Source organism: Bos mutus, chromosome 20 (assembly GCF_027580195.1).
Source record: "Bos mutus isolate GX-2022 chromosome 20, NWIPB_WYAK_1.1, whole genome shotgun sequence".
Taxonomy (NCBI): domain Eukaryota; kingdom Metazoa; phylum Chordata; class Mammalia; order Artiodactyla; family Bovidae; genus Bos; species Bos mutus.
The window spans coordinates 6,420,979-6,433,793 of record NC_091636.1 but is presented as its reverse complement, the minus strand read 5'-3'; the positions used below and the strand labels follow the sequence as shown (position 1 = coordinate 6,433,793).

At 37.5% G+C, this 12,815-nt stretch overlaps 1 protein-coding gene across 4 annotated transcripts in view; it reads right to left on the bottom strand.

Annotated features, from left to right (window-relative positions):
* Positions 1–12,815, bottom strand: part of FAM169A (family with sequence similarity 169 member A) — a 65,885-nt gene that overhangs the window by 37,092 nt on the left and 15,978 nt on the right. For 3 of the 4 annotated variants that reach the window (XM_005899785.2, XM_070357438.1, XM_070357439.1), the window contains exons 2-5: positions 9,221–9,355; positions 7,960–8,059; positions 7,577–7,662; positions 5,305–5,476 (exon numbers count right to left, since the gene is read on the bottom strand). In XM_005899785.2, coding sequence (XP_005899847.1) covers positions 5,305–5,476; positions 7,577–7,662; positions 7,960–8,059; positions 9,221–9,352 — 490 coding nt within the window. In that variant the 5' untranslated portion in view covers positions 9,353–9,355. Of the gene's footprint in view, positions 1–5,304; positions 5,477–7,576; positions 7,663–7,959; positions 8,060–9,220; positions 9,356–12,815 lie in introns of those variants that run through there. The other variant, XM_070357440.1, reaches the window with a different exon arrangement.

Sequence of the window (12,815 nt, the reverse complement as noted above, 5' to 3'; positions counted from 1 at the left end):
CCTGTTGCAGAGCGCAGACTCCAGGCGCACGGGGCTTCAGCAGCTGCACCACACTGACTTAGTAGCTGGGGGTCTCGGGCTTAGTTACTCCGAGGCATGTGGGAGCTTCCTGGACCGTGATCTCTTCGTTAACACGGTATCTGCCAGGATGCTCTGCATAGGAAAATTTACTATGTTTCCTTTTTTTTGGCCATGAGGCATGTGGGATCTTAGTTCCCTGACCAGAGATTGAACCCATGTCCCCTGCACTGGCAGGTAGATTGTTATCTACGTACCAGCAGGAAAGTCTTGGGCATTTTTTAATACATATTGTTCTCATTCCATGAATGTAAAAACTACTCTTACATTCAAAAATTATTAAGAGTTGTTCCGTTTTTGCATCATGTGTCTCTTCCAAACTGGTTTTAGTCTGTTTTTGTTTTGATCTCCATCATATTAGTGACTTGTCCAAACTAAGCTATTTGTTCATAGTTAAGAATATGCAGAGTACATCATGAGAAACGCTGGGCTGGGAGAAGCACAAGCTGGAATCAAGATTGCCAGGAGAAATATCAAAAACCTCAGATAGGCAGATGACACCACCCTTGGGGCAGAAAGTGAAGAAGAACTAAAGACCCTGTGAAAGTGAAAGAGGAGAGTGAAAAAGTTGGCTTAAAGCTCAACATTCAGAAAACTAAGATCAAGGCATCTGGTCCCATCACTGCATGGGAAATAGATGGGGAAACAGTGGAAACAGTGTCATAATTTATTTTTGTGGGCTCCAAAATCACTGCAGATGGTGACTGCAGCCATGAAATTAAAAGACACTTACTCCTTGGAAGGAAAGTTATGACCAACCTAGACAACATATTCAAAAGCAGAGACATTACTTTGCCAACAAAGGTCCGTCTAGTCAAGGCTATGGTTTTTCCTGTGGTCATGTACGGATGTGAGAGTTGGACTCTGAAGGATGCTGAGCGCCGAAGAATTGATGCTTTTGAACTGTGGTGTTGGAGAAGACTCTTGAGAGTCCCTTGGACTGCAAGGAGATCCAACCAGTCCATTCTGAAGGAGATCAGCCCGGAGTGTTCATTGGAAGGCCTGATGCTAAACCTGAAACTCCAATACTCAGGCCACCTCATGCGAAGAGTTGACTCATTGGAAAAGACCCTGATGCTGGGAGAAACTGGGGGCAGGAGGAGAAGGGGACGACAAAGGATGAGATGGCTGGATGGCATTACTGACTCGATGGACATGAGTTTGAATAAACTCCAGAAGTTGTTGATGGACAGGGAGGCCTGGTGTGCTGCGATTCATGGGGTCACAAAGAGTCGGACACGACTGAGCGACTGAAATTAACTGAAGAAGGAGACATTAAGAAGTTAACTAATGTACATGATGGAGATTGCTGACAACGAGTTGGGACTTTTCCCAGGGGAACTATTTAAACTGGCATTTTTAGAATATTTTTTTCTCTTGGACAAGTCAAATTCCTCAAAGGAAACTTTTTTGTTCATGTAACCATAAATAATTTTGAAATACATAACATGTATTCACACATCTTTGGTAACATCTAAAATTTCCATAAGTTTCAATTATAAAGACTATAATTTTGAGCAAGACTTCCCTTGTGGCTCAGATGGTAAATCTGCCTACAATGTGGGAGACCCAGGTTTGATCCCTGGGTTGGGAAGATCCTCTGGAGAAGGAAATGGCAACCCACTCCAGTACTCTTGCCTGTAAAATCCCATGGACAGAAGAGCCTGGTAGACTACAGTCCATGGGGTCGCAAAGAGTCAGACACAACTGAGCAACTTCACTTTTAACAACTATTTATCTTAAATATAATTTCAGACTTAGCAAAAAGTTTCAAAAATATGCAGAGTTCCCACATACCCTTCATCCAAATGCTCCTAATGTTAACATCTTACATAGCCAGAATACTACTATGAAAACCAGGACGTCAACACTGATAAAAGACTATCAGTAAAACTGCAGACCTTATTCAACTTCCACCAGTTTGTCTACTAATACCCTGTTTCTGTTTCAGAATCCAATCCAAGATTCCATATGGTATTTAGTTTCACGTCTCCTAAACTCTGGTCTTTGACACTTTGTCCACCTTTCCTTGTCTTTCATCATCTTGATACTTTTGGAGGTTACTGATCAGTTACTTTGTAAAATAACCTCCAATTTGGCTTTATCTAATGTTTTCTCATAATAAAATTGAGATTATGCATTTGGGGCAAAAATAGTACAGAAAAGATGTGATGTCCTTCTCAATATACGACACGGGGGTCTCTAATAGTGATGTGTTTTATTCTTGGTAATGTTAACCATAATCTATTAATTAACATGGTGCCTGCCAGGATTCTCTATATAAATTTACTGTTTCCTTTTTTGGTTTTTGGCCTTAGGGCATGTGGGGGATCTTACTTCCCTGAGCAGGTAATGAACCCACTGTCCCCTGTAGTGAAAGTGCGGAGTCTTAACCACTGGACTGCCAGGGAAGTCGCCCCACCCCTTCTCAAATAAACAATATTGATTAAAGAAAAAAACTATATCACTACTCTTCTAAATGTGTCAAATGGACCCTAAAAACTATTATCAATTTTATTTGATAACTGTCATCATACACTGAGCAAACTGTTCCTTACTATGGAACTATTAACAGTAAAAAAAGTTTACATCGTTCCTCTCCACCCTCTATTATATTTATTCTACACACTGTTATCTTGATATGATATATTTTTATGTTTGGGTTATATATGGATTATCTAATAATTCTCCTCTGTAAATACATATCTGTATATAAATATAATTTTTTTAAATATAAATTTTTAAAATTCCTTGTGACCATAAGGTTCTAAGTACCAATTCAAAAGTAATTCTGTGTTTTCATTATAATTAATATTAGTATATGACAGATCAAAACACAAGTATATTATACATTTGGAAAATTATTCAGCAAAAAATAAAATTTTACTGAAAATATCCCTCTTAATGAAATATATAGAGCTTACCTTTTTCTTTTCAGTTTATGAGTCCATGAACAAATATTACATACTATCAAAACGCAACAAGCATTAATTCTGTTCCTTTTATTTTTATAGATAAAAATGCTTAATAACCATAGGACGGACCAGAAAATCTTATTACAGTGATGTTACTCAACTCTGCAAGCTCCCTTTAGGGTTATGTATCAGATATTATACAGTGATCTACTATTAAAACCTATTTTTAATGATCTGACATCTACCTAACCCAAAAGATAAACTATAAATCCCTCATGATTTCTTTATTTCAGGCCCCCCAAAATTATATATTTTCTTGAACTTCATTTCCTATAATTAGATTTGACCTCATAAACAAAGTCTCCTCTTACATATCAAGATAATTTTTATGTTCCTACTAATAACCCTACATACTGATTTGCATTTTATTTAAAAAATCATAAATAATAAGTGATAATCACAGACTTTTATTCAACGACAAATGTATTTAATAAAGACTTTATCTTTTTGCTACTGCTACAGTTTTTTTCTGATACGTATCAATACATTAAGGAGAGTTCTATCACAAAGTGTTTCAGTTTTTGTCCCGGGCAATTTTTAAAAATCATTTGGGTTTCCTTTGTAGAAAACTACTTTCAGACTGAATTAGATGGTTATAGGTTCAAAGGCTAGCGTGAGCACATCTACGTCCATTGTTCTCGGGCTGACAGAGCCAGAGCTTAAAGCGGAAAATAAACAGGCCGTAAGGCAGTTAGCAGGGAAGAATGGAAGGTGCTAAGAGGGGCAGACAAGTAGCACTTGGAAGCCGAAGCATATAAACCTGAGCTAAATGCCAGAAATAGAAAACAGAAGCCAGGTTCCAAAGGAGAGGAGGACACCCAAAGCAGAGGAGGAGCCCAGAACACACAACAGAGAAGGACCAACGCCTGGAATCCAGTCCCGACCAGAAACACTGAGCGGGGAGTGCTGTGCCCTGTACTAACTGTGTGTCTCTCACCTAGAGGTGCTCTAAATGAAAAAGCATACACTCTTACGTACTTCAAATGTCTATAAGCTAGTTTCAAGTACGAAACCCTGCTGTAGCCAGTATGAGCAGCAACAGGCCTCTAATTCCCATAGGAATTATCTTGCATAAAATAAAGCATATAGTAATTGAACCATACTCCAGCCCCAAATGTATGAAAACATTTTAAGCCAATAAAGTGATGTCTTTATGCAATGCAGCACTACGCTTCCACTAAAAAACATCATTTTTCTGCCTCTAAATGATGGTATCTTTCTGGAGTTACATAATTACTGGTTCTGCTTCAAATTTATACAAAAATAAAACAGCATACTAACGGAGACTTATTTACTACACCAAACCATTTAAAACTATAGATCAGTTTTATTTATTCTTGAGAAAAAGTGACCTCCCTTTCGTTGACTATGTATACTAATTCTCATCATAAATGTCCATTAATTGTATGATTAAGATATTATTAGTCATAACTATCCTTCAAGTCAGCAGGGAATTTGTTAAGATCTTTAGAGGGCATTTGATCACAAGAGCTAAATTTGGCAAGTCTGAAATATAAAAAAGACAGAAAAATAATGTGAGCGTTCTCTGTGAAAGGTCTTTGGCCTAGGTGCAGAGCAAGGCTGCCTTTGTTACATGGTGGTTGTCAGGTGTGGAGTTATGGACTAAGCAGGTTTGATTTCTCTGGCTCCAGAAGCTCTAGGGAACTAAATGAACAGAACACATAGAGCAAGATGAAGCTGCTCTAGTCTTTCAGGAATAGGGTGTAGTTGGGTCCTGGGATCAGAAATCCAAACTTGACTAATGATGTCAAAGCTGCTTGGATTCTCTAAATATATTAAAGAACTTTGTTTTTCATGGTAATTGCAAAGCTGCCTTTAATCTATCAGGCTGAATCAGCTAAAACTAGAAGAGAAAGGCTATGCATCTGGTCCACAGGTAGAAAGGGGCTTTGAAAAAAGTCGGTAATAGTGACAGCAATAGGAATCGAAGTAGAACAAGGACTTTAAATAAAGGGAAGGAAATGAGAGGGAAAGAAGACAAATTTGAGCCTCAATATGCAACTTTCTTCACATACGTGGTGAAATATTCCTGTCAAATGTTTAATCTTTTTTTCAAGACTTTCCTAACAACCTCACTTGCACAGAATCAAAGCACTCACAAGAAATACTGAGTAAAATCATCTCAATTTGTAATTTAGATACTAATTTAAAAGGGACATTGATATAGGTGGGGTCCAGAAAGTGAGTTTACATAATAAATATTTTATTTAAATAACTTTTAAAGACTCACCTGTAGGCTTAACTGAATAAAACCCAATGGCCTCTCCTTTCTTCCACAGAATCTTAGCATAATCAGTACTGCTATGACACAGGAATGGGATCTCATTTCTCTCCATTTCCTGCTTTCTATAAATAATTCGATTCAGAACATACAGAACCACTCTCTCCCCAAGAGTTCTCACCTACAAAGAGAGTCAGACACCAGGCACAACGGTTATAATGCACATCAACTGAGAGATGCAATTTACCTCACTCCCTGCTTCCGTATCTCGTACTGACATTCAAAGCATTTTGAATACATTCAAAATGACTTGTAAACCATTTTATTATCACAAAGATGAGACCAAGTCATTCACACCAATAATAATCCATTTCTATGGATACAAATTATGCATGAAGTAATGCTTCGCAGCAAAATTCTAAAATAGGCAAGCAGGTTTCCAATATACCAATGCCCAGCATCTCCACTTTAGCAGTCAGTGTTCTCTTCTGGCTTCCAACTGCTGAGATCCCAGGTCTCCCCAAACTAACTGCAGCCCCCAACATCTCTAGTGCGTCAACTCTTTCCACCCATTCCAGCCTACACAATAAAAAAAAAAAAAGTAAAGAAAATAAAAGGGACAAAAGCTTAGTGTTACCCTGAAGACTTTAAAAACAATCATCTCATTTGATGAGGAAAGCCATAATTATGCTCTTGGGAAAGGCATCTGTCTCATCCTTTCCAGGTAAAATGGTCATTAAACAGTCATGTGTTTGTTATGCAACTCTCAGGAATACCTGTCTCCCCTCACACACATACACACACACCCCTCCACCAGACCAGATGGGCAATGACGGTGGCACCAGGACAACCTGATGAAAACAAAACTTGGGTCAATCACGGAATGGTAACAGAACCTCACCTCCTACAGGCAGGGCGACAGTCACAGGGACCCCCTCATCAACTGCCTGACACTGAACAGTGGGGTTTTCCCCACAGATATCTGTCACTGCTAAAAACAAGAGTCTAGCCATGAAATCTACACGCCTGCCCCAACTTTCCTTAAAGAAAAACAAGAATGTCTAATTAGGGGGAGAGAGAGAAAAAAGCATTAGGCACACACACACTACTACCAAAAACCTCCCTGCAAAGAGATTTCCAATACCAAACAGCACATGTAATGACCATGTTCACCAGCTTACAAGGTAATCCATGCCTTCCTGAACAGCTCTGACCAGCATGAAATTCCTCCTCACACTGAGCTGAAATCTCTTTTCCAAAAACTATACTTTGCTTGATATTCTGGACCACAGAGTCTACAAATATTTGAAAACAGCCATTATATTCTCCTAAATTTCCTATCAAAGCTGAATGTAGAAAAAGACTAATCTAATATGATTTTGGGTACTCCTGCCATTCCAGTCTTATCCCTTGAAATAGCTTCAGATCCCTAATGTCATCGGATGTGACATCCCAAGTCAGCGGATACAGCTACTACAAATATAAACTGAAGATATTGATAAGATAATGGGGCTTTTCTGTATAAACTTAAGGTTTTTATTAGCTTTCTTTCTTTCCTTGATTTTACTTCTAATTAACTAAAGCCCAATCTTTTTCATATGTGCTGCTGTTTTAGTTTGATCTTCATGATATACAGTTAATTTTTTGAACCCATAGATGTTATTTTACCTTTTTCACTAGTTTATTTTCATCATGTTAGATCCTTCTCTTTGTTTCTTAATTCTGCTTTTACAGATGAGTTCTCTCTTCCAGCACTGTGGCATGCTAAGCATGCCAGCTATGTCATCTTCTAAGTAATAAAAAATGATGATGGGGACAGAAAAAAGGACTAAGTTTTACAGTGTGCTACTGAGGACCTCCTCTCCACTACACTGTTTGGAACACTGAATGGACCACCCAAAATGGCCCTACTCATAAGCAAGTTTCCTGGTCAGTCTCTCCTAGAGACAGAGAACCTAAGCAACCACACAGAGAGAATAAGCTGTTTCCCACCCAAAAGGAAAAATCGGAACCTAAAGTTGATGTGCTTAACTACAGATCAATTAAACCACAGGTTCTCATTCCTCCTCCCTCAACACTCAGACCCTCACATTAGAATCAAGGAAGCCCAATCTAAGTGCCAGTTTCACCATAACAGCGGAACAATGAAAGGGTATAATATCACCAGGTATGCTAAAATGGAGAACAGCCCAGTAACTTCAAAAACTATCCCGGTTTATGGGAAACACATTGTGAAATGGTCTCTTAAGAAACACTTTTAAAAATGACAGGGTCTTGTTACCTGCTTAAGCCCCTCTCTAGAAGGGACAGACGTTTTCACAATATCATCAATAGCCCACCACTGATCAGCAAGGTAAAGTGCCACAGCTAAAAGAGAACAAATGATGGTTAATATCGAAGTCTTAAAGTACACGATACTACTCTTTTGTAGGTTAAGGATGCTCTTAAATATACCCATACTCTATAATACAATGTGGCAGCCCCATTTATACTATCTTACTGTATTTCGCTCACTAACCAACTGAGAAATATTATTTTCCTAAATTTACAGTTTCAAATGTTTTTTTTTCCCCCAAATCCCTTCATGTAGCCATCTTTTAATAAATTTCTAACTGTTTGGGGGGAAGAATTCCTCAATTTATAAAGATTAAGCAAAATAGAGACCTGTGAGTGAATCCTCAGGTGCAAAAAGAGCAAGAACTTTCTGGGTCTGATCTCCACCATAGAGAGGTACAAAGCCTACATTTGACAGGCTAATAGGAATCTGAAATGACAATTGATTAAACATTAGTGAAGAGCTGGTAAAGAAAATATCAAAAACACTATGTTTCTACCAATAGTTTAAACATACATTAACACTAATTGCATAGTTTCTTTTCACAGAGGATATTTCTAGCCTCTAGAAAAAAAAAAAAAAGACCAAATGAGATAGACTTTGCTTTTGCAGGAATTTTATTAACTTGGGAGAAAAATGAAAGTATTTCAATAAATATCACTGTGCTCTAGCTATGCATCTGAATAAAAACAAAAGCATGATATGCTCTATAAAATGATTTAAAAATTTTATCATCTGTTATTTAGATCACTTGAGGGAGAAAAAATTTCATTTTCTAGTAAAAGACACTGGGGTATTTTTCCCCTGAGATACATACAATACTTTAAATCTTTTCTGCCTTCAATGAATGAAAGCTGCTCAGTCATATCTGACTCTTTATGACCCCATGGACTGTAGACTGCCAGGCTTCTGTGTCCATGGAATTCTCCAGGCAAGAATACTGGAGGGGGTATTCCCTTCTCCAGAGGATATTCCCAACCCAGGGATCGAACCCAGGTCTCCTGCATTGCAGTCAGATTCTTCACAATCTGGAACGCTAATTCCCTATTTACACATAATATTGCCATTCAAAGAACTGTAAAATACTTACGTTGGAAGAAGCTAAGAATTCATTAAATAAACATCATTTGCCAAAAGAAAAACCTGAGGCCTAAAGAGGTTAGACAATTTGCCTGTCATCAAATTCACACCAGAATTCTAATAATTTTATGTCTTAACGATCTATCAAAATATAGTCAAAAATTTTAATATTCTGGGAAAAGGAAGGTTTGTGACACAAAAAAGTGTAATGTATGTTTTGCTCATTTTTTTTTATTTAATTAAATTTTTTTTGCTGATTTTTATAAAAAATGTTTGTAAAACAATTTCCAAATCTAAAGTAGATTTAATTGGGTTAGCTCAAATATGGCTAACCAGTCATTTCATCATGCTGCTGTACTAACAAATCAATATTTATCCATTCTACTGAAAAGTCTTCTGATAAAAATTTCAAAGGTGATTATTTAACACTTTCAAAGATAATAAAAGGATACCAACTTCATTATAAACTCAGTGGAAAAGACTGATAAAAATCACAGCAGGATGCCTTACCGTAATATTGAGAAGAGAAAAACGTTCTGGATTTTCAGGGTCCCCACACCTCAGATCTGACATGTAATCTTCAGCAGAATTTTCGAGTTCCTCATGACTGCAATTATCCAACATATCCACAGGGAATGCCATCCTCTTTAACAAACAACATGGGACAAAATGTTTCAGAGTATGAAATACTGTTTTCCAAAAAAAAAAAAAACGCTATCTTCCTGTACTGAGAAAACTTTTTATTGTAATAGCACAGCATTTTATTGTAAGGAGACTTCTTTTTTACTATGCCAAAAAAGACTACAACTTGAGCCTGCTGATTTAAATGTATGTCAAAAAGAAAACTTAAACACTCATATTAAAGCCAACCAATGAAATAAGAATTAATGCCCATGCACCTTTGGTCAATTAATTTATGACAAAGGAGCTAAGAATATACAATGGACAAAAGACAATCTCTTCAATAAGCAGTGCTGGAAAAACTGGACAACTACATGCAAAAGAATGAAATTAGAACATTTTTCTTACACCATTTAAAACGTTTTTTCATACCATTTACAAAAATACACTCCAAATGGATTAAAGACCTGAACTTAAGACCAGAAACGCTAACAGTCCTAGAAGAAAACAGAGGTAGAATGCGCTTTGGCATAGAGCACATCGATACTTTTCCGGATCTGTCTACAAGTGCAAAGGAAACAAAAGCAGAAATAAACCAATGGCGCCTAATTAAACTGAAAAGCTTTTGCACAGCAAAGGAGATCATCAATAAAATAAACAATCTACTGAATAGGAGGAAGTATTTGTAAATGATATGACCAATAAGGAATTAATACCCAAAATATATGAACAGCTCATACAACTCAATGTCAAAAAACAAACCAGTTAAAACACAAGCAGATCTGAATAGGCATTTTTCCAAAGAAGTCATATATACAGATGACCAACAGGCACATGAAAACATGCTCAATATCGCTAATCATCAAAGAAATCCAAGTCAAAACCACAACAATTTATTATCTCACATCTGTAAGAATGGCCATCATCAGAAAGAACATGAATAACAAATGCGAGAGAAGGTGTGGAGAAAAGGGAACCCTCTACACTGCTGGTGGGAATGTAAAATGGTATAGCCCCTGTGGAAAACAGTATGGAGGATCCTTAAAAAGCTAAAAATAAGGAATTCCTGGTGGTCCAATGGTTAGGACACAGCACTTTCACTGTGCTGGGCCTGGGTTCAGTCTCTGGTTGGGGAACTAAGATCCTGCAAGCCAGTACCTGGGTACACATCTGAAGAAAACAAAAACAGTAACTCAAAAAGATACATGCCTCCCAATGCTCATAGCAGCACTTTATAATAGCTAAGGTACAGAAGTAACCTAAGTTTCCATCAACAGATGAATGGATTAAAAAGATCAGATTTTTTTTTAATGTGTATAATGTGGGGTGTGTGTGTGTGTGTGTGTCTGTGTGTGTATATATATAAAATGGAATACTACTCAGTCATTAAAAAAAGAATGAAATTTTTTCTTTTAAAGAATAACATGGATGGACCTAGAAGGTAATATGCTTACTAAATTAAGTCAGAGAAAGACAAATATTACACGTTATATGCAGAATCTAAAAAATAAAACAATAAATGAATATAACAAAACAAATTCACAGATACAGAGAACAAGCTGGTGGGAAGAAACAGAAAGGGACAAGACGGAGTTAGGGAATTAAGAAGTACAAACTCCCATGTATAAAATAAGCTACAAGGATATACTGTTCCATACAGGGAAATGTATGATTATTTTATAACTTTAAATGGGGTGTGTGTCTGTGTGCATGTGCATGCGTGCACACACTCAGTCATGTCCTACTTTTTGACCTCATGGACTGTAGCCCACCAGGCTTCTCTGTCTATGGGATTCTCCACACAAGAACACTAGAGTGGATTGCCATGCCCTCAGAGGATCTGCCCGACCCAGAGACTGAACCTGAGTCTCTCACATCTCCTGCACTGGCAGGCATATTCTTTACCACTGTACCATAAATGGAATATAACCTATAAAAACACTGAACCACTGTTTTACACATCTGAAACTAATACTGTAAATCCACTTCAATTGTAAAAAATGAATAATTCCTTAAATGATAAAACTAAATATTTACAAGGTATAGGATATAAACACACATGCATACAAATAAATCATCATACACCTCTCAACGTAAGAGTCACTGTAAAAGGACACAGGAACTTTTCAGAATCACAGAAACATTTACAAATATGTTTTGGTGATGGTTGAACCACCTTATAAATTTACTTTTTAAACAATCACTGAAGTACAGCTGTAACAGGTAAATGTTGTTCAGTCACTCAGTTGTTTCTTTGCGACCCCACAGACTGCAGAACACCAGGCTTCCCTGTCCTTCACTATCTGAGTTTGCTCAAACTCATGTCCATCAAGTTGATAATGTCATCCAACCATCTCATCCTCTGTCACTCCCTTCTCCTCCTGCTCTCAATCTTTCCCAGCATCGGGGTCTTTTCCAATGTGTCAGCTCTTCACATCAGGTGGCCAAAGTATTGAAGCTTCAGCATCAGTCCTTCCATTGAATATTCAGGGCTGACCTCCTTTAGGACTGACTGGTTTGATCTCCTTGCAGTCCAAGGGACTCTCAAGAGTCTTCTCCAAAACACTTCAAAAGCATCAACTCTTCCGCGCTCAGCCTTCTTTATGGTCCAACTCTCACATCTGCACATTACTACTGGGAAAACCATAGCTTTGACTTTACAGATCTTTGTCAAAGCAATGTCTCCACTTTTTAATACACTGTCTATGTTTGTCATGGCTTTTCTTCCAAGGAGCAAGTGTCTTTTAATTTCATGGCTGCAGTCACCATCCACAGTGATTTTGGAGCCCAAGAAAATAAAATCTGTCACTGTTTCCATTTTTTCTACATCTAATTGCCATGAAGTAATGGGACCAGATGACATGATCTTAGTTTTCTGAATGCTAAGTTTTAAGCCAGCTTTTTCATTCTCCTCTGTTATCTTCATCAAGAGGTTCTTTAGTTTCTCTTCACTTTCTGCCATAAGGGTGGTGTCATCTGCATATCTGAAATTATTGATGTTTCTCCCAGCAATCTTGATTACAGCTTGTGCTTTATCCAGCCTGGCATTTCACATGACATATTCTGCACAGAAGTTAAATAAGCAGGGTGACAACATACAGACTTGATGTACTCCGTTCCCAATGTGGAACCAGTCCGTTGTTCCATGTCTAGTTCTAACTGTTGCTTCTTGACCTGCATACAGGTTTCTCAGAAGGCAGGTAAGATGGTCTTGTGTTCTCATCTCTTTAAGAATTTACAGTTTCTAAACTATATCTCTCATGAATACAGCTGTTAAAAAAAGGAAGCCAACAACTTAAAGGGGATGGGGGACACTAAAGATTTTTCACTAAAGTCAAGAAAAATAAGGACTTAACTACTAAATAATATGATATGTACTTGCTAATGCAATTAGTTGAGAAAATTAAGACTTCCCTAGTGGTTAAGAATCCATCTGCCAATGCAGAAACAGAGGTTCAATCCCTGGTCCAGGATGGTTCCACAG